This window comes from Oncorhynchus kisutch, unplaced genomic scaffold (assembly GCF_002021735.2).
Source record: "Oncorhynchus kisutch isolate 150728-3 unplaced genomic scaffold, Okis_V2 Okis05a-Okis16b_hom, whole genome shotgun sequence".
Lineage (NCBI taxonomy): Eukaryota > Metazoa > Chordata > Actinopteri > Salmoniformes > Salmonidae > Oncorhynchus > Oncorhynchus kisutch.
The window spans coordinates 5,612,362-5,639,790 of NW_022261982.1; the positions used below are offsets into that span (position 1 = coordinate 5,612,362).

The following is a 27,429-nucleotide window of genomic DNA, read 5'->3' on the forward strand; positions in this document are numbered from 1 at the left end:
GGCTCTGATCAAGAGTAGTGCACTGTGGAGGGAACAGGGCTCTGATCAAGAGTAGTGCACTATGAAGGGAACAGGGCTCTGATCAAGAGTAGTGCACTGTGGAGGGAACAGGGCTCTGATCAAGAGTAGTGCACTATGAAGGGAATAGGGCTCTGGTCAAGAGTAGTGCACTATGAAGGGAACAGGGCTCTGGTCGAGAGTAGTGCACTATGAAGGGAACAGGGCTCTGGTCGAGAGTAGTGCACTATGAAGGGAATAGGGCTCTGGTCAAGAGTAGTGCACTATGAAGGGAACAGGGCTCTGGTCAAGAGTAGTGCACTATGAAGGGAACAGGGCTCTGGTCAAGAGTAGTGCACTATGAAGGGAACAGGGCTCTGGTCGAGAGTAGTGCACTATGAAGGGAATAGGGCTCTGGTCAAGAGTAGTGCACTATGAAGGGAACAGGGCTCTGGTCGAGAGTAGTGCACTATGAAGGGAATAGGGCTCTGGTCAAGAGTAGTGCACTATGAAGGGAACAGGGCTCTGGTCGAGAGTAGTGCACTATGAAGGGAATAGGGCTCTGGTCAAGAGTAGTGCACTATGAAGGGAACAGGGCTCTGGTCAAGAGTAGTGCACTATGAAGGGAACAGGGCTCTGGTCAAGAGTAGTGCACTATGAAGGGAATAGGGCTCTGGTCAAGAGTAGTGCACTATGAAGGGAACAGGGCTCTGGTCAAGAGTAGTGCACTATGAAGGGAACAGGGCTCTGGTCAAGAGTAGTGCACTATGAAGGGAACAGGGCTCTCGTCAAGAGTAGTGCACTGTGGAGGGAACAGGGCTCTGGTCAAGAGTAGTGCACTGTGAAGGGAACAGGGCTCTGGTCAATGAAGGGAATAGTGTGCCATTTAAGTGGCCGGTGTGTGCATCCTGAGTCAGCTACTATCCCAGCTGAACCAATCAAATCCACAACCAGCTCCAGTATCACAGAGAGACTTCTTTGCATGACATAGAGAAGTCTGCACTGACTGAAATGTTGCACTGAGACTATTCAACTATTTCATATGCAACTGAACTGCCGTGTTGTTTTGTAAGACGTCTGTAATACTGTTGTAATGGACGTCCGTGAAGATTTAAACGTCTTTCCACTGTTATGTTACGCAGTACGGTCAGCCTGTCTGGCTCAACTAAGACCAAGCTGTACCAGTACCAGTACGGTCAGCCCGTCTGGCTCAACTAAGACCAAGCTGTACCAGTACAGTCAGCCTGTCTGACTCAACTAAGACCAAGCTGTACCAGTACGGTCAGCCTGTCTGGCTCAACTAAGACCAAGCTGTACCCAGTACAGTCAGCCTGTCTGACTCAACTAAGACCAAGCTGGTCAGCCTGTCTGGCTCAACTAAGACCAAGCTGGTCAGCCTGTCTGGCTCAACTAAGACCAAGCTGTACCAGTACGGTCAGCCTGTCTGGCTCAACTAAGACCAAGCTGCACCAGTACGGTCAGCCTGTCTGGCTCAACTAAGACCAAGCTGTACCAGTACAGTCAGCCTGTCTGGCTCAACTAAGACCAAGCTGTACCCAGTACAGTCAGCCTGTCTGACTCAACTAAGACCAAGCTGTACCAGTACGGCAGCCTGTCTGGCTCAACTAAGACCAAGCTGTACCCAGTACAGTCAGCCTGTCTGACTCAACTAAGACCAAGCTGTACCAGTACGGTCAGCCCGTCTGGCTCAACTAAGACCAAGCTGTACCCAGTACAGTCAGCCTGTCTGACTCAACTAAGACCAAGCTGTACCAGTACGGTCAGCCTGTCTGGCTCAACTAAGACCAAGCTGTACCCAGTACAGTCAGCCTGTCTGACTCAACTAAGACCAAGCAGTACCAGTACGGTCAGCCCGTCTGGCTCAACTAAGACCAAGCTGTACCAGTACGGTCAGCCCGTCTGGCTCAACTAAGACCAAGCTGTACCAGTACGGTCAGCCTGTCTGACTCAACTAAGACCAAGCTTTAGCAGTACCAGTACGGTCAGCCCGTCTGGCTCAACTAAGACCAAGCTTTAGCAGTACCAGTACGGTCAGCCTGTCTGGCTCAACTAAGACCAAGCTGTACCAGTACGGTCAGCCTGTCTGGCTCAACTAAGACAAAGCTTTAGCAGTGAGGTACAGCTGGTCTGTGACACATCATTTGGGGCGGCAGTGTAGCCTAGTGGTTAGAACATTGGACTAGTAACCGGAAGGTTGTGAGTTCAAACCCCTGAGCTGACAAGGTACAAATCTGTCGTTCTGCCCCTGAACAGGCAGTTAACCCACTGTTCCTAGGCCGTCATTGAAAATAAGAATTTGTTCTTAACTGACTTGCCTAGTAAAATAAAGGTTAAAAAAATGCTCTGGTGTGTTTTATCAATGTGATACTAATGTCGTTGAGTATTAACAAGCAGGTTAGTGAGTTTTTGCACTTATCACTGATACTCTTGTTTAAATTGCCCCTCACATAGGAATTGTGGTGTTGTTGTTGTAGTCTGACTTTAAGCAGGAAGTGACCCGGCGGTGTGACTTTAAGCAGGAAGTGACCCCGCTGTGTTTGATGATGTTCCTTTGCAGAGTCTACCTTCAATTATCTGGAGAAACAAAGTGTTGATGTTAAGTGACTGAGGTGCTGTGTGTTTATCCTGACTGCCTCAGCCTTGTAGGATGAGGTGCTGTGTGTTTAGCCTGACTGCCTCAGCCTTGTAGGATGAGGTGCTGTGTGTTTAGCCTGACTGCCTCAGCCTTGTAGGATGAGGTGCTGTGTGTTTAGCCTGACTGCCTCAGCCTTGTAGGAATAGTGGCTGTGTGTTTAGCCTGACTGCCTCAGCCTTGTAGGATGAGGTGCTGTGTGTTTAGCCTGACTGCCTCGGCCTTGTAGGATGAGGTGCTGTGTGTTTATCCTGACTGCCTCAGCCTTGTAGGATGAGTGGCTGTGTGTATTATTACTGGTTGAATGTGGTATTTTCATTGAAAATCACTGATGCTGATGGGCTGTCTACCTCTGATGGGCTGACTGACTGGATGGGTGGGTGACTGACTGGATGGGTGACTGGATGGGTGGGTGGGTGACTGGATGGGTGGGTGACTGACTGGAGGGGTGGGTGACTGACTAGATGGGTGGGTGACTGACTGGATGGGTGGGTGGGTGACTGACTGGATGGGTGGGTGACTGACTGGGTGGGTGGGTGACTGACTGACTGGGTGACTGACTGACTGGGTGACTGACTGGGTGACACTACAGTACTGTTACCCTGTATGGCCTGTGGTTTACACTACAGTACTGTTACCCTGTATGGCCTGTGGTTTTCACTACAGTACTGTTACCCTGTATGGCCTGTGGTTTACACTACAGTACTGTTACCCTGTATGGCCTGTGGTTTACACTACAGGACTGTTACCCTGTATGGCCTGTGGTTTACACTACAGGACTGTTACCCTGTATGGCCTGTGGTTTACACTACAGTACTGTTACCCTGTATGGCCTGTGGTTTACACTACAGTACTGTTACCCTGTATGGCCTGTGGTTTACACTACAGTACTGTGACCCTGTATGGCCTGGTTTACACTACAGTACTGTTACCCTGTATGGCCTGGTTTACACTACAGTACTGTTACCCTGTATGGCCTGTGGTTTACACTACAGTACTGTTACCCTGTATGGCCTGTGGTTTACACTACAGTACTGTTACCCTGTATGGCCTGGTTTACACTACAGTACTGTTACCCTGTATGGCCTGTGGTTTACACTACAGTACTGTTACCCTGTATGGCCTGTGGTTTACACTACAGTACTGTTACCCTGTATGGCCTGGTTTACACTACAGTACTGTGACCCTGTATGGCCTGGTTTACACTACAGTACTGTTACCCTGTATGGCCTGTGGTTTACACTACAGGACTGTTACCCTGTATGGCCTGTGGTTTACACTACAGTACTGTTACCCTGTATGGCCTGTGGTTTACACTACAGTACTGTTACCCTGTATGGCCTGGTTTACACTACAGTACTGTTACCCTGTATGGCCTGTGGTTTACACTACAGGACTGTTACCCTGTATGGCCTGTGGTTTACACTACAGAACTGAGACATCAGACACAGATGAAGACCTAGCTAACCAGTAACTAGATAACACCAGACACAGATGAAGACCCAGCTAACCAGTAACTAGATAACACCAGACACAGATAAAAGGTGACACGAGTGTCTTTACCATAGATGAATAGTGTAAACTTTTAATTATATTTGATGACACCTTACAGGCACCAGTAGAGTAGCTGTATAAACCACACCCCTCCACAAACACTCCTCCGAAGTTGGTTACAAAGCGGTACTTATTTAAATGAGGTAAGAGAATATCATGTTACCATTGGTGTATTAAAATGAGTTAGGGTGATGTCACCCCTTTTCCCTTAATAATCCTGAATCTAAGTGTTTGACATGGGGGGGGGGGACCAGTATCTTTATGTCCAACCTTGATCAATGTAGGAGAAACACTCATTTTTTCATACTTTGGTCATCATACTTTGATCTGGTTTCATCCAAATATCATCAGATTTCATGAAAAACACGACTGTTCATGACCTTTAAGTATCCTCGGCATAGTGTCAGTTAAGACGTTTCTCTCCCCCTGGAACAAAGTCTATAAACTCCTCTGCGTAAAGCTGTAGTGGTGGAGGCCAATCCAGTCCAGCGTGGTCAGTCAAGGTCAATCAGACCCAGCATGGCTGTATTTCAGCAGGGTCATCTCCTCTTTCTGTCGTCAGCTGCTTGTCCCTGGTTCTGTCTGTGTCGTCCATTCTGCTGCAGCCCGTCCAGTTGGAGGTGGTTCTGGCTGTAGAGCTTGATAAGGGCTCCGGGAAGCAGGGCCACACAGGCGATGGCCAACAGCTGTAGCAGCGTCCCCCAGGAGAAGATATCGTCCAGGGAAGAGATCTCTGACAGGATGGAGCCAGTCCGCACGCAGATGAAGTTATACGGGATCAGACCTGATGACGGAGAGACTGAGTTAGACCTCCTAGATAAACACTAGACCTGGGGAAGGAGAGACTGGGTTAGACCTCCTAGATAAACACTAGACCTGGGGAAGGAGAGACTGGGTTAGACCTCCTAGATAAACACTAGACCTGGGGAAGGAGAGACTGAGTTAGACCTCCTAGATAAACACTAGACCTGGGAAAGGAGAGTGGGTTAGACCTCCTAGATAAACACTAGACCTGGGGAAGGAGAGACTGGGTTAGACCTCCTAGATAAACACTAGACCTGGGGAAGGAGAGACTGGGTTAGACCTCCTAGATAAACACTAGACCTGGGGAAGGAGAGACTGGGTTAGAACTCCTAGATAAACACTAGACCTGGGGAAGGAGAGACTGGGTTAGACCTCCTAGATAAACACTAGACCTGGGGAAGGAGAGGAGAGACTGGGTTAGACCTCCTAGATAAACACTAGACCTGGGGAAGGAGAGACTGGGTTAGACCTCCTAGATAAACACTAGACCTGATGAAGGAGAGGAGAGACTGGGTTAGACCTCCTAGATAAACACTAGACCTGGGGAAGGAGAGGAGAGACTGGGTTAGACCTCCTAGATAAACACTAGACCTGGGGAAGGAGAGACTGGGTTAGACCTCCTAGATAAACACTAGACCTGGGGAAGGAGAGGAGAGACTGGGTTAGACCTCCTAGATAAACACTAGACCTGGGGAAGGAGAGACTGGGTTAGACCTCCTAGATAAACACTAGACCTGGGGAAGGAGAGACTGGGTTAGACCTCCTAGATAAACACTAGACCTGGGGAAGGAGAGACTGGGTTAGACCTCCTAGATAAACACTAGACCTGGGGAAGGAGAGACTGGGTTAGACCTCCTAGATAAACACTAGACCTGGGGAAGGAGAGACTGGGTTAGACCTCCTAGATAAACACTAGACCTGGGGAAGGAGAGGAGAGACTGGGTTAGACCTCCTAGATAAACACTAGACCTGATGAAGGAGAGGAGAGACTGGGTTAGACCTCCTAGATAAACACTAGACCTGGGGAAGGAGAGGAGAGACGGAGTTAGACCTCCTAGATAAACACTAGACCTGATGAAGGAGAGACTGGGTTAGACCTCCTAGATAAACACTAGACCTAGGGAAGGAGAGACTGAGTTAGACCTCCTAGATAAACACTAGACCTGGGGAAGGAGAGGAGAGACTGGGTTAGACCTCCTAGATAAACACTAGACCTGGGGAAGGAGAGATGGAGTTAGACCTCCTAGATAAACACTAGACCTGATGAAATAGAGACGGAGTTAGATCTCCTAGATAAACAGTAGACCTGGGGAAGGAGAGACGGAGTTAGACCTCCTAGATAAACACTAGACCTGATGAAATAGAGACGGAGTTAGATCTCCTAGATAAACAGTAGACCTGGGGAAGGAGAGATGGAGTTAGACCTCCTAGATAAACACTAGACCTGATGAAATAGAGACGGAGTTAGATCTCCTAGATAAACAGTAGACCTGGGGAAGGAGAGACGGAGTTAGACCTCCTAGATAAACACTAGACCTGATGAAATAGAGACGGAGTTAGATCTCCTAGATAAACAGTAGACCTGGGGAAGGAGAGACGGAGTTAGACCTCCTAGATAAACACTAGACCTGATGAAGGAGAGGAGAGACGGAGTTAGACCTCCTAGATAAACACTAGACCTGGTGAAGGAGAGGAGAGACTGGGTTAGACCTCCTAGATAAACACTAGACCTGATGAAGGAGAGGAGAGACTGGGTTAGACCGCTGAGCTAAAGGCAATATGGGAGGAGGGAGAGTTCGGAACAGTAACGGTGGACATGATTTGTTAATTAATGACATGTTATAGCAGTACTTCAATGTAACAAGGGTGAGACTGTTTTAGCCTTCTGAAATAAAGCCTAGACATAAACTTAGTAAGCTAATGTAAGTCTTCACGTCTTAAGCAAAATGACGTTTCATGTCATTCTCAGTAGTATTATATAATAGTCCTGTGTGTTGTGTGGCAGTGCTGCTTCTCACCGATGAGTACGGAGAAGAAGAACATGGAGACAGGGATGTTGAGGATGGGGGACGTCACGTTCAGGAACCAGTTAGGAGTCATGGGGAAGAACCGCAGGAACAGGAGGAAGAAGAACAGACTGCTACGGTTCTCCTCCACCTGACAGAGAGAGGGAAGGAGAGGGCATGGGAGAGGAGGAGGTAGAGAGAGGGTGGTAGAGGAGGTAGAGAGGGCATGGGAGAGGGGGTGGGAGAACGAAGAAGGTAGAGGGAAGGAGAGAGGAGGAGGTAGAGAGGGAAGGAGAGAGGAGGAGGTAGAGAGGGAGCGTGGGAGGAGGTAGAGAGGGGGTGGGAGAACGGATGAGGTAGACGGGGAAGGAGAGGGGGTGGGAGAACGGATGAGGTAGATGGGGAAGGAGAGGGGGTGGGTGAACGGATGAGGTAGAGGGGGAAGGAGGAGGGGTGGGAGAACGAAGGAGGTAGAGAGGGAAGGAGAGAGCAGGAGGTAAGAGGAAGAGAGAACTGTCATTTTAAATGTACTTATTAATGAATGATTGGAGGGATATTACTAAAGTCCCAACACTGTAAAAGAACACATGGCATTCTGCATTCTTATCCTGTGTAACACGCGTAGTTATGTTTCCCTTGTCACTGTTTATGTATTCCTATTGGTCGGTTGAATTTACATATCAATGAGGTGGTGTCATAGGTCATGCTTGCAGATAGGGGGAGGTCACATTCTGAAATAGTGCATTTTATACATTATATACTTCTATGGCCTTTTATTGTCCCCCAGCACAAGGTGCACATTTGTAATGATCATGCTGTTTAATCAGTTTTTTGATATGCCACACCTGTCAGGTGGATGGATTATCTTGTCAAAGGAGAAATGCTCACTAACAGGGTTATAAACAAATATGCGTACAACATTTGAGAAAAATACGCTTTTCGTGCGTATGGAAAATGTCTGGGATCTTATTTCAGCTCATGACACTTTTGTGTTTATGCATACATGTTGTGTTTATATTTTAGTTCAGTGTATATTTGTGTACAGTACCTGTTAGATATTGGTGGCTTCCTGGGATGCACTTTTCTATAAGAGAGAGTTACCCAGCATGCTCTAATTCAGTTATTTCCATGCCAACAGACGATTCACAAATCTGCAGCGATCAACATACTGTTGTCCTGAACATGTATTTCCTGGTGTCTATTAATCACCAATCAGCTGGCTGGACAGTCTTTTCTTTACAAACCAAAAACCCAAGAGAGTTACGAAGTACGATCACATCTGGTACACTGGTGATCAGACCAGTCTTCTGGTCATCTGTTATACTGGTGATCAGACCAGTCTTCTGGTCATCTGTTATACTGGTGATCAGACCAGTCTTCTGGTCATCTGTTATACTGGTGATCAGACCAGTCTTCTGCTCCTCACTGGTCATCTGTTACACCTGTCTAACCTAATGTGTAAGCCAATGACATTGTAAGAGGAGACACACACACACACACCCCTCTAGTCTATCTTTAGAGAATTGTAATCAAAGGACATGTGGCAAAGGAAGGGTCCTGTACCCCCCCCCCCCCCCCCCCCCACCCCAGTCCTCCTCCAACAACCCCATGGTACTGTGGAGTGGAACAACATACTCTGTCTCTCTGTCACACCTTATTCTGCAGCATGTCCACCTTGTCAGGGAACAGGCGTGTGACGTAGCTCTTCCCGAAGGCAGCAGAGAGCAGGTAACAGAAGGTAGAGCCGGTGGTGGTCAGAAGACAGGCCAGGACCAGACCCTGCCATGGACCAAACAGCGCCCCCGCCAGCATGTTCTGGGAAGCACAGGGGAGGAGCATGGTGTGCAGTGGTGGGAACAGTACCCAATTGTCATACTTGAGGAAAAGTAAAGATATCTTCATAGAAAATGACTTAAGTGAAAGACACCCAGTAAAATACTACTTGAGTAAAAGTCAAAGTATATGATATTTAAATATACTTAAGTACCAAAAGTTAACTGAAAACATAAATCATTTCAAAATGCTTATATTAAGCAAACCACACAATGTTCTAGTTTGTTTATCTACAGATAGCCAGGGTCACTATCCCACACTCCCACACTCCCACACTCCCACACTCCCACACTCACACACTCCCACACTCCCACACTCACACACTCCCACACTCCCACACTCACACACTCCAACACTCCCACACTCACACACTCCAACACTCCCACACTCACACACTCCCACACTCCAACACTCCAACACTCACACACTCACACACTCCCACACTCACACACTCACACACTCCCACACTCACACACTCACACACTCCATCACTCCCAAACTCCCACACTCCAACACTCCAACACTCCATCACTCCAACACTCCATCACTCCAACACTCCAACACTCACACACTCCATCACTCCAACACTCCATCACTCCAACACTCCAACACTCACACACTCCCAAACTCCAACACTCCATCACTCCATCACTCCCACACTCCCAAACTCCCACACTCCATCACTCCAACACTCCATCACTCCAACACTCCAACACTCACACACTCCCAAACTCCAACACTCCATCACTCCCACACTCCCAAACTCCCACACTCCCACACTCCCACACTCCATCACTCCAACACTCCATCACTCCAACACTCCATCACTCCGACACTCACACACTCCAACACTCCATCACTCCAACACTCCAACACTCCCACACTCCATCACTCCCACACTCCCACACTCTGACACTGCATCACTCCATCACTCTGACACTCCATCACTCCCACACTCCAACACTCCATCACTCACACTCTGACACTCCAACACTCCATCACTCTGACACTGCATCACTCCATCACTCTGACACTCCAACACTCCATCACTCCCACACTCTGACACTGCATCACTCCATCACTCTGACACTCCATCACTCTGACACTCCATCACTCCAACACTCCATCACTCTGACACTCCATCACTCCATCACTCCAACACTCCATCACTCCAACACTCCATCACTCCCACACTCTGACACTCCCACACTCCAACCCTCCATCACTCCCACACTCCAACACTCCCACACTCCAACACTCCATCACTCCAACACTCCCACACTCCATCACTCTGACACTCCCACACTCCATCACTCTGACACTCCATCACTCTGACACTCCCACACTCCATCACTCTGACACTCTGACACTCCCACACTCCATCACTCTGACACTCCATCACTCTGACACTCCCACACTCCATCACTCTGACACTCCAACACTCCATCACTCTGACACTCCATCACTCCCACACTCTGACACTGCATCACTCCATCACTCTGACACTCCATCACTCCCACACTCCATCACTCTGACACTCCATCACTCCAACACTCCATCACTCCAACACTCCATCACTCCCACATTCTGACACTCCCACACTCCAACCCTCTGACACTCCAACACTCCATCACTCCCACACTCCATCACTCCAACACTCCATCACTCCCACACTCCATCACTTCAACACTCCATCACTCTGACACTCCATCACTCCCACACTCCAACACTCCCACACTCCATCACTCCCACACTCCATCACTCCCACACTCCAACACTCCCACACTCCAACACTCCCACACTCCATCACTCCAACACTCCATCACTCCAACACTCCATCACTCCCACACTCCATCACTCCAACACTCCATCACTCCCACACTCCATCACTTCAACACTCCATCACTCTGACACTCCATCACTCCCACACTCCATCACTCCCACACTCCATCACTCCAACACTCCATCACTCCCACACTCCATCACTCCCACACTCCAACACTCCATCACTCCAACACTCCAACACTCCCACACTCCATCACTCCCACACTCCATCACTCCAACACTCCATCACTCCCACACTCCATCACTCCCACACTCCAACACTCCATCACTCTGACACTCCATCACTCCCACACTCCATCACTTCAACACTCCATCACTCTGACACTCCATCACTCCCACACTCCATCACTCCCACACTCCATCACTCCATCACTCCAACACTCCATCACTCCCACACTCCATCACTTCAACACTCCATCACTCTGACACTCCATCACTCCCACACTCCATCACTCCCACACTCCATCACTCCAACACTCCATCACTCCCACACTCCATCACTCCCACACTCCAACACTCCATCACTCCAACACTCCAACACTCCCACACTCCATCACTCCAACACTCCATCACTCCAACACTCCATCACTCCCACACTCCAACACTCCATCACTCCATCACTCCAACACTCCATCACTCCAACACTCCGACATTATTTACAAATGCAGCATGTGTGTTTAGTGAGTCCGCCAGATCAGAGGCAGTAGGGAAAAGTGTGAATTGGACCATTTTCCTGTCCTGCTAAGCATTCAACATGTAACTAGTACTTGTGGGTGTCAGGGAAAATGTATGGAGTAAAAAAGTACATCATTTTCTTTAGGAATGTAGTGAAGTAAAAGTTGTCCGAAAATATAAATAGTAAAGTACAGATACCCCAAAAAACGACTTAAGTAGTACTTCAAAGTATTTTTACTTCAGTACTTTACACCCCTACTGGTGAGGGTCAGGAGGCTGTTCTGACCATGGATGGAGGTTCTGGTCTTAGGGTCATAGGTTCATGGAAACAAAGTGTGTGTGTGTTCCATGGATGGAGGTTCTGGTCTTTAGGGTCATCGGTTCATGGAAACAAAGTGTGTGTGTGTTCCATGGATGGAGGTTCTAGTCTTAGGGTCATCGGTTCATGGAAACAAAGTGTGTGTGTGTTCCATGGATGGAGGTTCTAGTCTTAGGGTCATAGGTTAATGGAAACAACGTGTGTGTTCCATGGATGGAGGTTCTGGTCTTTAGGGTCAAAGGTTCATGGAAACAAAGTGTGTGTTCCATGGATGGGTGTAATGTTAGTCTCTCTTACCAGGAAGGAGGAGCCAGGGATGGCGAAGGACTGTTTGTAGATGTAGGCACTACAGAACAGCAGCACCACGTAGCCTGTGTGTTCTGTCTTATAGAACTGCAACATCTCAGCCAGCTCCCTCAACTCATCCAGGTCCGACGGGAACTTCAGTCTGGAAGGAAACAAACACCAGCAACATCAGATAACATGGTTCCTAGTACTAGTGTCAGATTTAGACCTAAATATTGTCACCTAGTTACTGTTTCTTCAAACGGGAATTGAGGACAGAGCATTAAAGGTAACACAGGCGAAGGCCATAGGAAGGGGTTATAGGTCATAGGACGGGGTTATAGGTCATAGGACGGGGTTATAGGAAGGGGTTATAGGTCATAGAAAGGGGTTATAGGTTATAAGTTATAGGAAGGGGTTATAGGTTATAAATTATAGGAAGGGGTTATAGGTCATAGGAAGGGGTTATAGGTCATAGGAAGGGGTTGTAGGTCATAGGAAGGGGTTATAGGTTATAGGAAGGGGTTATAGGTTATAGGAAGGGGTTACAGAAAAGGGTTATAGGTTACAGGAAGGGGTTATAGGAAGGGGTTATCGGTTATAGGAAGGGGTTATCGGTTATAGGAAGGGGTTATAGGTTACAGGAAGGGGTTATAGGTTATAGGAAGGGGTTATAGGTTACAGGAAGGGGTTATAGGTTATAGGAAGGGGTTATCGGTTATAGGAAGGGGTTATAGGTTATAGGAAGGGGTTATAGGTTTCAGGAAGGGGTTATAGGTTTCAGGAAGGGGTTATAGGTTTCAGGAAGGGGTTATAGATTTCAGGAAGGGGTTATAGGTTATAGGAAGGGGTTATAGGTTATAGCCAGCCATAGTACACACAGTACAGACATACTACGGCTGTATATACATATACTACGGCTGTATATACTATGGCCGTAGTACACACAGCCATAGTACACACAGTCATAGTACACACAGCCATAGTACAGACAGCCGTAGTACACACAGCCGTAGTACAGACAGCCGTAGTACACACAGCCGTAGTACACACAGCCATAGTACAGACAGCCGTAGTACAGACAGCCGTAGTACACACAGCTATAGTACACACAGCCGTAGTACACACAGCCGTAGTATAGACAGCCATAGTACAGACAGCCGTAGTACAGACAGCCGTAGTACAGACAGCCGTAGTACACACAGCCGTAGTATAGACAGCCATAGTACAGACAGCCATAGTACAGACAGCCATAGTACAGACAGCCGTAGTACAGACAGCCGTAGTACAGACAGCCGTAGTACACACAGCCGTAGTACACACAGCCGTAGTACACACAGCCGTAGTATACACAGCCGTAGTACAGACAGTCGTAGTACAGACAGCCGTAGTACAGACAGCCGTAGTACACACAGTCGTAGTACAGACAGTCGTAGTACAGACAGTCGTAGTACACACAGCCGTAGTACAGACAGCCGTAGTACAGACAGCCGTAGTACAGACAGCCGTAGTACACACAGTCGTAGTACAGACAGTCGTAGTACAGACAGCTGTAGTACACACAGCCGTAGTACAGACAGCCGTAGTACAGACAGTCGTAGTACAGACAGCCGTAGTACAGACAGCCGTAGTACACACAGCCGTAGTACAGACAACAGTAGTACAGACAGCCGTAGTACAGACAGCCGTAGTACAGACAGCTGTAGTACAGACAGCTGTAGTACAGACAGCCGTAGTACAGACATCCGTAGTACACACAGCCGTAGTACAGACAGCCGTAGTACAGACAGCCGTAGTACAGACAGCCGTAGTACAGACAGCCGTAGTACAGACAGCCGTAGTACAGACAGTCGTAGTACAGACAGCCGTAGTACACACAGCTGTAGTACAGACAGCCGTAGTACACACAGCTATAGTACAGACAGCCGTAGTATAGACAGCCGTAGTACACACAGCTGTAGTATAGACAGCCGTAGTACAGACAGCCGTAGTACAGACAGCCGTAGTACAGACAGCCATAGTACACACAGCCGTAGTATAGACAGCCGTAGTACACACAGCTATAGTATAGACAGCCGTAGTACAGACAGCCGTAGTACAGACAGCCGTAGTACAGACAGCCGTAGTACAGACAGCCGTAGTACAGACAGTCGTAGTACAGACAGTCGTAGTACAGACAGCCGTAGTACAGACAGCCGTAGTACAGACAGCCGTAGTACAGACAGTCGTAGTACACACAGCCGTAGCCTTAGATCTTATCTGTCGGAAAGATATCAGTTTGTCTCTGTGAATGGTTTGTCCTCTGACAAATCAACAGTAAATTTCGGTGTTCCTCAAGGTTCCGTTTTAGGACCACTATTGTTTTCACTATATATTTTACCTCTTGGGGATGTTATTCGAAAACATAATGTAAACTTTCACTGCTATGCGGATGACACACAGCTGTACATTTCAATGAAACATGGTGAAGCCCCAAAATTGCCCTCGCTAGAAGCATGTGTTTCAGACATAAGGAAGTGGATGGCTGCAAACGTTCTACTATTAAACTCAGACAAAACAGAGATGCTTGTTCTAGGTCCCAAGAAACAAAGAGATCTTCTGTTGAATCTGACAATTAATCTTAATGGTTGTACAGTCGTCTCAAATAAAACTGTGAAGGACCTCGGCGTTACTCTGGACCCTGATCTCTCTTTTGAAGAACATATCAAGACCATTTCGAGGACAGCTTTTTTTCATCTACGTAACATTGCAAAAATCAGAAACTTTCTGTCCAAAAATGATGCAGAAAAATTAATCCATGCTTTTGTCACTTCTAGGTTAGACTACTGCAATGCTCTATTTTCCGGCTACCTGGATAAAGCACTAAATAAACTTCAGTTAGTGCTAAATACGGCTGCTAGAATCCTGACTAGAACCAAAAAATTTGATCATATTACTCCAGTGCTAGCCTCTCTACACTGGCTTCCTGTCAAAGCAAGGGCTGATTTCAAGGTTTTACTGCTAACCTACAAAGCATTACATGGGCTTGCTCCTACCTATCTCTCTGATTTGGTCCTGCCATACATACCTACACGTACGCTACGGTCACAAGACGCAGGCCTCCTAATTGTCCCTAGAATTTCTAAGCAAACAGCTGGAGGCAGGGCTTTCTCCTATAGAGCTCCATTTTTATGGAACGGTCTGCCTACCCATGTCAGAGACGCAAACTCGGTCTCAACCTTTAAGTCTTTACTGAAGACTCATCTCTTCGGTGGGTCATATGATTGAGTGTAGTCTGGCCCAGGAGTGGGAAGGTGAACGGAAAGGCTCTGGAGCAACGAACCGCCCTTGCTGTCACTGCCTGGCCGGTTCCCCTCTTTCCACTGGGATTCTCTGCCTCTAACCCTATTACAGGGGCTGAGTCACTGGCTTGCTGGGGCTCTCTCATGCCGTCCCTGGAGGGGGTGCGTCACCTGAGTGGGTTGATTCACTGTTGTGGTCATCCTGTCTGGGTTGGTGCCCCCCCCTTGGGTTGTGCCGTGGCGGAGATCTTTGTGGGCTATACTCAGCCTTGTCTCAGGATGGTAAGTTGGTGGTTGAAGATATCCCTCTAGTGGTGTGGGGGCTGTGCTTTGGCAAAGTGGGTGGGGTTATATCCTTCCTGTTTGGCCCTGTCCGGGGGTGTCCTCGGATGGGGCCACAGTGTCTCCTGACCCCTCCTGTCTCAGCCTCCAGTATTTATGCTGCAGTAGTTTATGTGTCGGGGGGCTGGGGTCAGTTTGTTATATCTGGAGTACTTCTCCTGTCCTATTCGGTGTCCTGTGTGAATCTAAGTGTGCGTTCTCTAATTCTCTCCTTCTCTCTTTCTTTCTCTCTCTCGGAGGACCTGAGCCCTAGGACCATGCCCCAGGACTACCTGACATGATGACTCCTTGCTGTCCCCAGTCCACCTGGCCATGCTGCTGCTCCAGTTTCAACTTCCACCTGACTGTGCTGCTGCTCCAGTTTCAACTGTTCTGCCTTATTATTATTCGACCATGCTGGTCATTTATGAACATTTGAACATCTTGGCCATGTTCTGTTATAATCTCCACCCGGCACAGCCAGAAGAGGACTGGCCACCCCACATAGCCTGGTTCCTCTCTAGGTTTCTTCCTAGGTATTGGCCTTTCTAGGGAGTTTTTCCTAGCCACCGTGCTTCTACACCTGCATTGCTTGCTGTTTGGGGTTTTAGGCTGGGTTTCTGTACAGCACTTTGAGATATCAGCTGATGTACGAAGGGCTATATAAATAAATTTGATTTGATTTGATCAGTACACACAGCCGTAGTACACACAGCTGTAGTATAGACAGCCGTAGTACAGACAGCCGTAGTACAGACAGCCGTAGTACACACAGCCGTAGTACAGACAGTCGTAGTACAGACAGCCGTAGTACACACAGCTATAGTACAGACAGCCGTAGTACACACAGCTATAGTACAGACAGCCGTAGTACACACAGCTATAGTACAGACAGCCGTAGTATAGACAGCCGTAGTACACACAGCCGTAGTACAGACAGTCGTAGTACACACAGCTATAGTATAGACAGCCGTAGTACACACAGCTATAGTACAGACAGCCGTAGTACAGACAGCCGTAGTACAGACAGTCGTAGTACAGACAGCCGTAGTACAGACAGCCATAGTACACACAGCCGTAGTACAGACAGTCGTAGTACACACAGCTATAGTACAGACAGCCGTAGTACACACAGCTATAGTACAGACAGCCGTAGTATAGACAGCCGTAGTACACACAGCTATAGTATAGACAGCCGTAGTACACACAGCTATAGTATAGACAGCCGTAGTACACACAGCTATAGTATAGACAGCCGTAGTACAGACAGCCGTAGTACAGACAGTCGTAGTACAGACAGCCGTAGTAGACAGCCATAGTACAGACAGCCGTAGTACAGACAGCCGTAGTACAGACAGCCGTAGTACAGACAGCCGTAGTACAGACAGCCGTAGTACAGACAGCCGTAGTACAGACAGCCATAGTACAGACAGCCGTAGTACAGACAGACGTAGTTGTAGTCATATAGGGAAGACATAATTCTCAGCCCCCAGTCTGCTGGTGTATGACTCGTCTAATCTTGACTCTCTAGAGTATTGGGAATCTGGGGACACCCTGATCTGACATCATAGACAGGTCAAACACAGACTGAAGTGGGCATGGCTGGTGCCCGTGTGCAGCATGAGAGGGAGAGGTTTCCAGATGGAGGAGAGAGAGAGTATGAAACAGGATATGGGACAGAAATAGCGGCTTTTGCTCTGGGATTTCTGCCTCTGCTAGTTTCGATGCTGGAAGTATCAGGCTCCTCAGCCGTGACACAGACACACGCAAACAGAATGAACCATAAACCATGAAACCTGAGCTGCTGGTATCACATCTAATTGTTGAGCTGTATGGGATGAATGGAAGGCAAAGCCACTGTGGTTAGGATCTCAGATGTGTATCTCTCAGCACACCCCGTGTCCAGTGTTATGTCCTGGGTATCACCTCATCAGAACCTTCCGCACACCGTGTCCAGTGTATTGTCCTGGGTAGCACCTCATCAGAACCGTCCGGTGTGTATCTCTCAGCACACCGTGTCCAGTGTTATGTCCTGGGTAGCACCTCATCAGAACCATCTGCACACCGTGTCCAGTGTTATGTCCTGGGTAGCACCTCATCAGAACCTTCCGGTGTGTATCTCTCAGCACACCGTGTCCAGTGTATTGTCCTGGGTAGCACCTCATCAGAACCGTCCGGTGGTGGACCTGGCAGGAGACCCTAGAGACCCAGTGGTGTCCTCCTGTCCAGGCCGTCCATCCACCTCTGGATGTCTGTTCTCTAATAGAAGTGTCCAGGCCTGATAAACATGCCGGCAGGGTCGTGAAACTCCTTTATAATTAGGGAGGATGAAATATGATGGGACGATGGCATCACGCCAACCTGTCCAGGGTTAGATCAGAGCTGTATGTTCTCATACTCATCAGACTGAGGAGGACAGTATTTCAGGCCAAGTGAACCTAAGCCAACCAAGACAAGTGTGTCCTGTCCAGGGTTAGATCAGAGCTGTATGTTCTCATACTCATCAGACTGAGGAGGACAGTATTTCACGCCAAGTGAACCTGAGCCAACCAAGAGAGGCCACGGCCAGATCTCCACTGGGGCAGAAACCATAAACATAGGAGAGAAGGTGGGGCTGGATGAGACACACAGGGGTTTAGATTAGGCCTATAGGAACATCATCGAAAACAGGAACTACTGTGATATAATCACCTGTCACACAACACCATCAGGCAAGGACAAATACTTTGAGAGAACAGCAATCAGCTGTAACATTTCCTCTGAATTAGCCTACACTGACAAGTCAGGTGTTTGATGATGCCATTTTCATAACTTAAAGTCGTGCGATCGTCTGAGGGAAATGAGATGCTGCCAAACGCAGTGATTATGACAGCACCTCCATGGACTCTGCGCCGTCTGTCAATACACTTATCAACATCATAATCCTACAACAGATAACCACTCTGGGACTTTAATGTTACATTAGATCTATTACATAAATGGTGATGTCACTATGCTATTATTACCCCTAATAAAACACTGTGGAAGTGGCTATATATTGACTTATTTGCCAAGTTGTATACGTAAACATGTCGTAGAAAGTGTCATTGTACAAGCAGGCAGCTGTTGTAGCCTATAATTATTATGCTAATAGCAACAACAAAAAAGTCTTGCGACATCTGGCAAATTGTAGCTGTAGATCTGTTGAGGCTGGCTACCTGTACTCTACAACTTCCACGTCCCCCTCTGCGCTCTCGTTGTTTAACTCCACCGCATGTCGCCGGTGAAGATGTTGCGGTCCGGGCGGCAGGAAAGTGGACAGGAGATAGAGGTATAACGTTGCCGCTCCTACCACAGATAATAAACCCGAAATGGAGCCCATTGCTACGCGCTACACCGAACTCCTATCAGAAAGGCTTGTTCGGTGACCGACTCCCGGTGTCGGTGTTGAGAAGTGAACGTCACAGAATAACTTCTGACAGTTGCCCTGTGGTCCTGGAAGGCTTTCAACTCTGTCTTCACTAGAGGGCAGCCTCGTGTTCTCTGGTGGTCAAGTACCAGACTAGAGTATTGAGGATCACTGTCTGGACCTTGATGTTATGAACTACAGTTGGCTCTCCTTACACCAAAATATGTTTTTGGGCAACAAGCTTGTTTCTCTGCACTACAACAGACATTGGTGAAGGTATTATCTTGTTTCTCTGCACTACAACAGACATTGATGAAGGTATTATCTGGTTTCTCTGCACTACAACATACATTGATGAAGGTATTATCTGGTTTCTCTGCACTACAACAGACATTGATGAAGGTATTATCTGGTTTCTCTGCACTACAACAGACATTGATGAAGGTATTATCTGGTTTCTCTGCACTACAACAGCTGGGTTATGATGAAGGTTTTATCTGGTTTCTCTGCACTACAACAGACATTGATGAAGGTATTATCTGGTTTCTCTGCACTACAACAGCTGGGTTATGATGAAGGTATTATCTGGTTTCTCTGCACTACAACAGCTGGGTTATGATGAAGGTATTATCTGGTTTCTCTGCACTACAACAGCTGGGTTATGATGAAGGTATTATCTGGTTTCTCTGCACTACAACAGCTGGGTTATGATGAAGGTATCATTACATTGTTAATAATGTATTACAACACTACAACACCAAGTAGTGAAACTGAGTGAAGTTACACTCAGCCACCAGTAGAGGGCAGGCTCACTTGGGGCTTCAGTACAGTACAATGCACTGAAACTCACCCTACTGTACAGGTGCTTATAGCTTGCAGAAACGTACCACTTCTATTGCGAATGCAGATACACTGATTCACCACATTACTAACCTGATCCCACCAAGGATCCAAAATTACCTTGTGTCTGCCTTGATGTTCACACAGAACCCAGAACGATATGTGACCACTTGGTTAAAGACTCATCAATGTGATTCTAAGGGTGCTCAAATTGCTTAAAATAACCCTCATCAAGATCTGTTGCTTGTGCCTAATAGTCTGACATCACGTCATTATTACTACAAACAGATGATTCACTTCTCACAGTGGTGCTCATCTAGTACAGTCAGATCAAACATGATTCACCTCTCACAGTGGTGCTCATCTAGTACAGTCAGATCAAACATGATTCACCTCTCACAGTGGTGCTCATCTAGTACAGTCAGACCAAACATGATTCACCTCTCACAGTGGTGCTCATCTAGTACAGTCAGATCAAACATGATTCACCTCTCACAGTGGTGCTCATCTAGTACAGTCAGATCAAACATGATTCACCTCTCACAGTGGTGCTCATCTAGTACAGTCAGATTAAACATGATTCACCTCTCACAGTGGTGCTCATCTAGTACAGTCAGATCAAACATGATTCACCTCACAGTGGTGCTCATCTAGTACAGTCAGATCAAACATGATTCACCTCTCACAGTGGTGCTCATCTAGTACAGTCAGATCAAACATGATTCACCTCTCACAGTGGTGCTCATCTAGTACAGTCAGATCAAACAGATGATTCACCTCTCACAGTGGTGCTCATCTAGTACAGTCAGATTAAACATGATTCACCTCTCACAGTGGTGCTCATCTAGTACAGTCAGATCAAACATGATTCACCTCTCACAGTGGTGCTCATCTAGTACAGTCAGACCAAACATGATTCACCTCTCACAGTGGTGCTCATCTAGTACAGTCAGACCAAACATGATTCATCTCTCACAGTGGTGCTCATCTAGTACAGTCAGATTAAACATGATTCACCTCTCACAGTGGTGCTCATCTAGTACAGTCAGATCAAACATGATTCACCTCTCACAGTGGTGCTCATCTAGTACAGTCAGACCAAACATGATTCACCTCTCACAGTGGTGCTCATCTAGTACAGTCAGATTAAACATGATTCACCTCTCACAGTGGTGCTCATCTAGTACAGTCAGACCAAACATGATTCATCTCTCACAGTGGTGCTCATCTAGTACAGTCAGATCAAACATGATTCACCTCTCACAGTGGTGCTCATCTAGTACAGTCAGACCAAACATGATTCACTTCTCACAGTGGTGCTCATCTAGTACAGTCAGATTAAACATTATTCACCTCTCACAGTGGTGCTCATCTAGTACAGTCAGACCAAACATGATTCACCTCTCACAGTGGTGCTCATCTAGTACAGTCAGATCAAACATGATTCACCTCTCACAGTGGTGCTCATCTAGTACAGTCAGATCAAACATGATTCACCTCTCACAGTGGTGCTCATCTAGTACAGTCAGATCAAACATGATTCACCTCTCACAGTGGTGCTCATCTAGTACAGTCAGATCAAACATGATTCACCTCTCACAGTGGTGCTCATCTAGTACAGTCAGATCAAACAGATGATTCACCTCTCACAGTGGTGCTCATCTAGTACAGTCAGACCAAACATGATTCATCTCTCACAGTGGTGCTCATCTAGTACAGTCAGACCAAACATGATTCACCTCTCACAGTGGTGCTCATCTAGTACAGTCAGATCAAACATGATTCACCTCTCACAGTGGTGCTCATCTAGTACAGTCAGACCAAACATGATTCATCTCTCACAGTGGTGCTCATCTAGTACAGTCAGATCAAACAGATGATTCACCTCTCACAGTGGTGCTCATCTAGTACAGTCAGACCAAACATGATTCATCTCTCACAGTGGTGCTCATCTAGTACAGTCAGATCAAACATGATTCACCTCTCACAGTGGTGCTCATCTAGTACAGTCAGACCAAACATGATTCATCTCTCACAGTGGTGCTCATCTAGTACAGTCAGATCAAACATGATTCACCTCTCACAGTGGTGCTCATCTAGTACAGTCAGATTAAACATGATTCACCTCTCACAGTGGTGCTCATCTAGTACAGTCAGATCAAACATGATTCACCTCTCACAGTGGTGCTCATCTAGTACAGTCAGATCAAACATGATTCATCTCTCACAGTGGTGCTCATCTAGTACAGTCAGATCAAACATGATTCACCTCTCACAGTGGTGCTCATCTAGTACAGTCAGATCAAACATGATTCACCTCTCACAGTGGTGCTCATCTAGTACAGTCAGACCAAACATGATTCATCTCTCACAGTGGTGCTCATCTAGTACAGTCAGATCAAACATGATTCACCTCTCACAGTGGTGCTCATCTAGTACAGTCAGATCAAACAGATGATTCACCTCTCACAGTGGTGCTCATCTAGTACAGTCAGACCAAACATGATTCATCTCTCACAGTGGTGCTCATCTAGTACAGTCAGATCAAACATGATTCAATGTCTCGCAAGATCCTATAATGATTCATTAGTATTTTCACGTAATAAAACTGAATAGAATATACTGTAACATAGACCTATAAAGTCACACCAAAAACACCTGTCCTTTCTTATCTGAAAATAATAAATCACAAATAAACTCTGCTGAAACTCACCACAGTGCCACTAGGCAGGATATACGCTTCGATTGAAACCAAATAGACCTACAAGAAAAGGCGTGTTAACGCCATCTGCTTTAATTCATGTCACGTTCACAAGTACAGTGAAATGCCTTTCTTTCCCAGCTCTAAACCCAACAGCGCAGTAATTAATGTACTACTTTAGAAACAACATAAGGTAGAACAAGAAGAAGAACACATAAATAACTGTAAAGTAAGTCAACTTTATACAGGGTCAGTTCCAATAGCATGTTGACCATGTGCAGGCAGACTGGTGATAGAGGTAGGTATGTACAGGGTCAGTTCCAATAGCATGTTGACCATGTGCAGGCAGACTGGTGATAGAGGTCGGTATGTACAGGGTCAGTTCCAATAGCATGTTGACCATGTGCAGGCAGACTGGTGATAGAGGTAGGTATGTACAGGGTCAGTTCCAATAGCATGTTGACCATGTGCAGACAGACTGGTGATAGAGGTAGGTATGTACAGGGTCAGTTCCAATAGCATGTTGACCATGTGCAGGCAGACTGGTGATAGAGGTAGGTATGTACAGGGTCAGTTCCAATAGCATGTTGACCATGTGCAGGCAGACTGGTGATAGAGGTCGGTATGTACAGGGTCAGTTCCAATAGCATGTTGACCATGTGCAGGCAGACTGGTGATAGAGGTAGGTATGTACAGGGTCAGTTCCAATAGCATGTTGACCATGTGCAGGCAGACTAGTGATAGAGGTAGGTATGTACAGGGTCAGTTCCAATAGCATGTTGACCATGTGCAGGCAGACTGGTGATAGAGGTCGGTATGTACAGGGTCAGTTCCAATAGCATGTTGACCATGGGCAGGCAGACTGGTGATAGAGGTAGGTATGTACAGGGTCCGTTCCAATAGCATGTTGACCATGTGCAGGCAGACTGGTGATAGAGGTAGGTATGTACAGGGTCAGTTCCAATAGCATGTTGACCATGTGCAGGCAGACTGGTGATAGAGGTCGGTATGTACAGGGTCAGTTCCAATAGCATGTTGACCATGTGCAGGCAGACTAGTGATAGAGGTAGGTATGTACAGGGTCAGTTCCAATAGCATGTTGACCATGTGCAGGCAGACTGGTGATAGAGGTCGGTATGTACAGGGTCAGTTCCAATAGCATGTTGACCATGTGCAGGCAGACTGGTGATAGAGGTAGGTATGTACAGGGTCAGTTCCAATAGCATGTTGACCATGTGCAGGCAGACTGGTGATAGAGGTAGGTATGTACAGGGTCAGTTCCAATAGCATGTTGACCATGTGCAGGCAGACTGGTGATAGAGGTCGTTATGTACAGGGTCAGTTCCAATAGCATGTTGACCATGTGCAGGCAGACTAGTGATAGAGGTAGGTATGTACAGGGTCAGTTCCAATAGCATGTTGACCATGTGCAGGCAGACTGGTGATAGAGGTAGGTATGTACAGGGTCAGTTCCAATAGCATGTTGACCATGTGCAGGCAGACTGGTGATAGAGGTAGGTATGTACAGGGTCAGTTCCAATAGCATGTTGACCATGTGCAGGCAGACTGGTGATAGAGGTAGGTATGTACAGGGTCAGTTCCAATAGCATGTTGACCATGTGCAGGCAGACTGGTGATAGAGGTAGGTATGTACAGGGTCAGTTCCAATAGCATGTTGACCATGTGCAGGCAGACTGGTGATAGAGGTAGGTATGTACAGGGTCAGTTCCAATAGCATGTTGACCATGTGCAGGCAGACTGGTGATAGAGGTAGGTATGTACAGGGTCAGTTCCAATAGCATGTTGACCATGTGCAGGCAGACTGGTGATAGAGGTAGGTATGTACAGGGTCAGTTCCAATAGCATGTTGACCATGTGCAGGCAGACTGGTGATAGAGGTAGGTATGTACAGGGTCAGTTCCAATAGCATGTTGACCATGTGCAGGCAGACTGGTGATAGAGGTAGGTATGTACAGGGTCAGTTCCAATAGCATGTTGACCATGTGCAGGCAGACTGGTGATAGAGGTAGGTATGTACAGGGTCAGTTCCAATAGCATGTTGACCATGTGCAGGCAGGCTGGTGATAGAGGTCGGTATGTACAGGGTCAGTTCCAATAGCATGTTGACCATGTGCAGACAGACTGGTGATAGAGGTCGGTATGTACAGGGTCAGTTCCAATAGCATGTTGACCATGTGCAGGCAGACTGGTGATAGAGGTAGGTATGTACAGGGTCAGTTCCAATAGCATGTTGACCATGTGCAGGCAGACTGGTGATAGAGGTAGGTATGTACAGGGTCAGTTCCAATAGCATGTTGACCATGTGCAGGCAGACTGGTGATAGAGGTATGTATGTACAGGGTCAGTTCCAATAGCATGTTGACCATGTGCAGGCAGACTGGTGATAGAGGTCGGTATGTACAGGGTCAGTTCCAATAGCATGTTGACCATGTGCAGGCAGACTGGTGATAGAGGTAGGTATGTACAGGGTCAGTTCCAATAGCATGTTGACCATGTGCAGAGGCAGACTGGTGATAGAGGTAGGTATGTACAGGGTCAGTTCCAATAGCATGTTGACCATGTGCAGGCAGACTGGTGATAGAGGTCGGTATGTACAGGGTCAGTTCCAATAGCATGTTGACCATGTGCAGGCAGACTGGTGATAGAGGTAGGTATGTACAGGGTCAGTTCCAATAGCATGTTGACCATGTGCAGGCAGACTGGTGATAGAGGTAGGTATGTACAGGGTCAGTTCCAATAGCATGTTGACCATGTGCAGGCAGACTGGTGATAGAGGTCGGTATGTACAGGGTCAGTTCCAATAGCATGTTGACCATGTGCAGGCAGACTAGTGATAGAGGTAGCTTTATACAGGGGTAAGGTGACTAGGCATCAGAATATATGATTAACAGAGTAGCAGCAGCATAAATGATGATTGTGTGTGTGTATGAGTGTCAGTGTGTGTGTATAGAGTCAGTATACATGTGTGTGTTGGAGTGTCAGTGTGTGTGTGTGTGTGTTTGTGTGTATATAGAGTCAGTATACATGTGTGTGTCGGAGTATCAGTGTGTGTGTATAGAGTCCTGTGAGTCTGCATAGAGACAGTGTGTGTGTAGAGTCCTGTGAGTCTGCATAGAGACAGTGTGTGTGTGTATAGAGTCCTGTGAGTCTGGATAGAGACAGTGTGTGTATATAGAGTACCGCTTTCTGTGCGGAAACAGAGAGAACAGTCTATGGCTTGTGTGGCTGGAGTCCAATGATTTTCCGGGCGTTCCTCTGACACCGCCTGATATAGAGGTCCTGGATGGCAGGGAGCTCAGCTCCAATGATGTACCGGGTGGTCTGCACCAGCCTCTGTAGCGCCATGCCATCGAGGGCGGTGCTGTTGCCATACCAAGCAGCGATGCAGCCAGTCCAGATGCTCTCAAAGGTGCAGCTGTAGAACTTTGAGGATTTGAGGGCCCATTCCAAACCTTTTGAGGGCCCATTCCAAACCTTTTGAGGGCCCATTCCAAACCTTTTGAGGGCCCATTCCAAACCTTTTGAGGGCCCATTCCAAACCTTTTGAGGGCCCATTCCAAACCTTTTGAGGGCCCATTCCAAACCTTTTGAGGGCCCATTCCAAACCTTTTGAGGGCCCATTCCAAACCTTTTGAGGGCCCATTCCAAACCTTTTGAGGGCCCATTCCAAACCTTTTGATGGCCCACTCAAACCTTTTGATGGCCCATTTCACACCTTTTCAACCTCCTGAGGGGGAAGAGTTGCTCATCAAACAGTCATTCTAGAAGATCTGAATGCCTATTTAAACTGATTTAATTTGATTGATATCAAATAATTGGCATGCAGTTAGGAAACGTGAAGAATCAGTCACGATTGACCATGATGGCCTGTTTTGAAATGAGGTATGCCTAACATGGTGCTTAGAAATGTTTATTGAGACCATATGTGTGGGCTAACACAGTGTTTATAAATGTTTATTAAGACCATATGTATGGGCTAACACAGTGTTTATTGAGACCATGTGTGGGCTAACACAGTGTTTATTGAGACCATGTGTGGGCTAACACAGTGTTTATTGAGACCATATGTGTGGGCTAACACAGTGTTTATTGAGACCATGTGTGGGCTAACACAGTGTTTATTGAGACCATGTGTGGGCTAACACAGTGTTTATTGAGACCATGTGTGGGCTAACACAGTGTTTATTGAGACCATATGTGTGGGCTAACACAGTGTTTATTGAAACCATATGTGTGGGCTAACACAGTGTTTATTGAGACCATATGTGTGGGCTAACACTGTTTATTGAGACCATATGTGTGGGCTAACACAGTGTTTATTGAGAACATATGTGTGGGCTAACACAGTGTTTATTGAGACCATATGTGTGGGCTAACACAGTGTTTATTGAGACCATATGTGTGGGCTAACACAGTGTTTATTGAGACCATATGTGGGCTAACACAGTGTTTATTGAGACCATATGTGTGGGCTAACACAGTGTTTATAAATGTTTATTGAGACCATATGTGTGGGCTAACACATTGTTTATAAATGTTATTGAGACCATGTGTGGGCTAACAGTGTTTATAAATGTTTATTGAGACCATGTGTGAGCTAACACTGTTTATAAATGTTTATTGAGACCACGTGTGGGCTAACAGTGTTTATAAATGTTTATTGAGACCATGTGTGGGCTAACAGTGTTTATAAATGTTTATTGAGACCATGTGTGGGCTAACAGTGTTTATAAATGTTTATTGAGACCATGTGTGGGCTAACAGTGTTTCTAAATGTTTATTGAGACCATGTGTGGGCTAACAGTGTTTATAAATGTTTATTGAGACCATGTGTGGGCTAACAGTGTTTATAAATGTTTATTGAGACCATGTGTGGGCTAACAGTGTTTATAAATGTTTATTGAGA

At 46.9% G+C, this 27,429-nt stretch overlaps 1 protein-coding gene across 1 annotated transcript; it reads right to left on the minus strand.

Annotated features, from left to right (window-relative positions):
* Nucleotides 1–4,217: 4,217 nt before the first annotated feature.
* LOC116359816 (transmembrane protein 41A-B) lies at nt 4,218–19,028 on the minus strand. The gene is made up of 5 exons (XM_031813580.1): nt 18,771–19,028; nt 11,984–12,134; nt 8,668–8,829; nt 7,027–7,165; nt 4,218–4,988 (listed from the first exon to the last, which is right to left on the minus strand). Exons 1-5 carry the CDS (start codon nt 18,932–18,934, stop codon nt 4,744–4,746), a joined length of 861 nt encoding a protein of 286 aa, XP_031669440.1. The 5' UTR covers nt 18,935–19,028; the 3' UTR covers nt 4,218–4,743.
* Nucleotides 19,029–27,429: the final 8,401 nt, after the last annotated feature.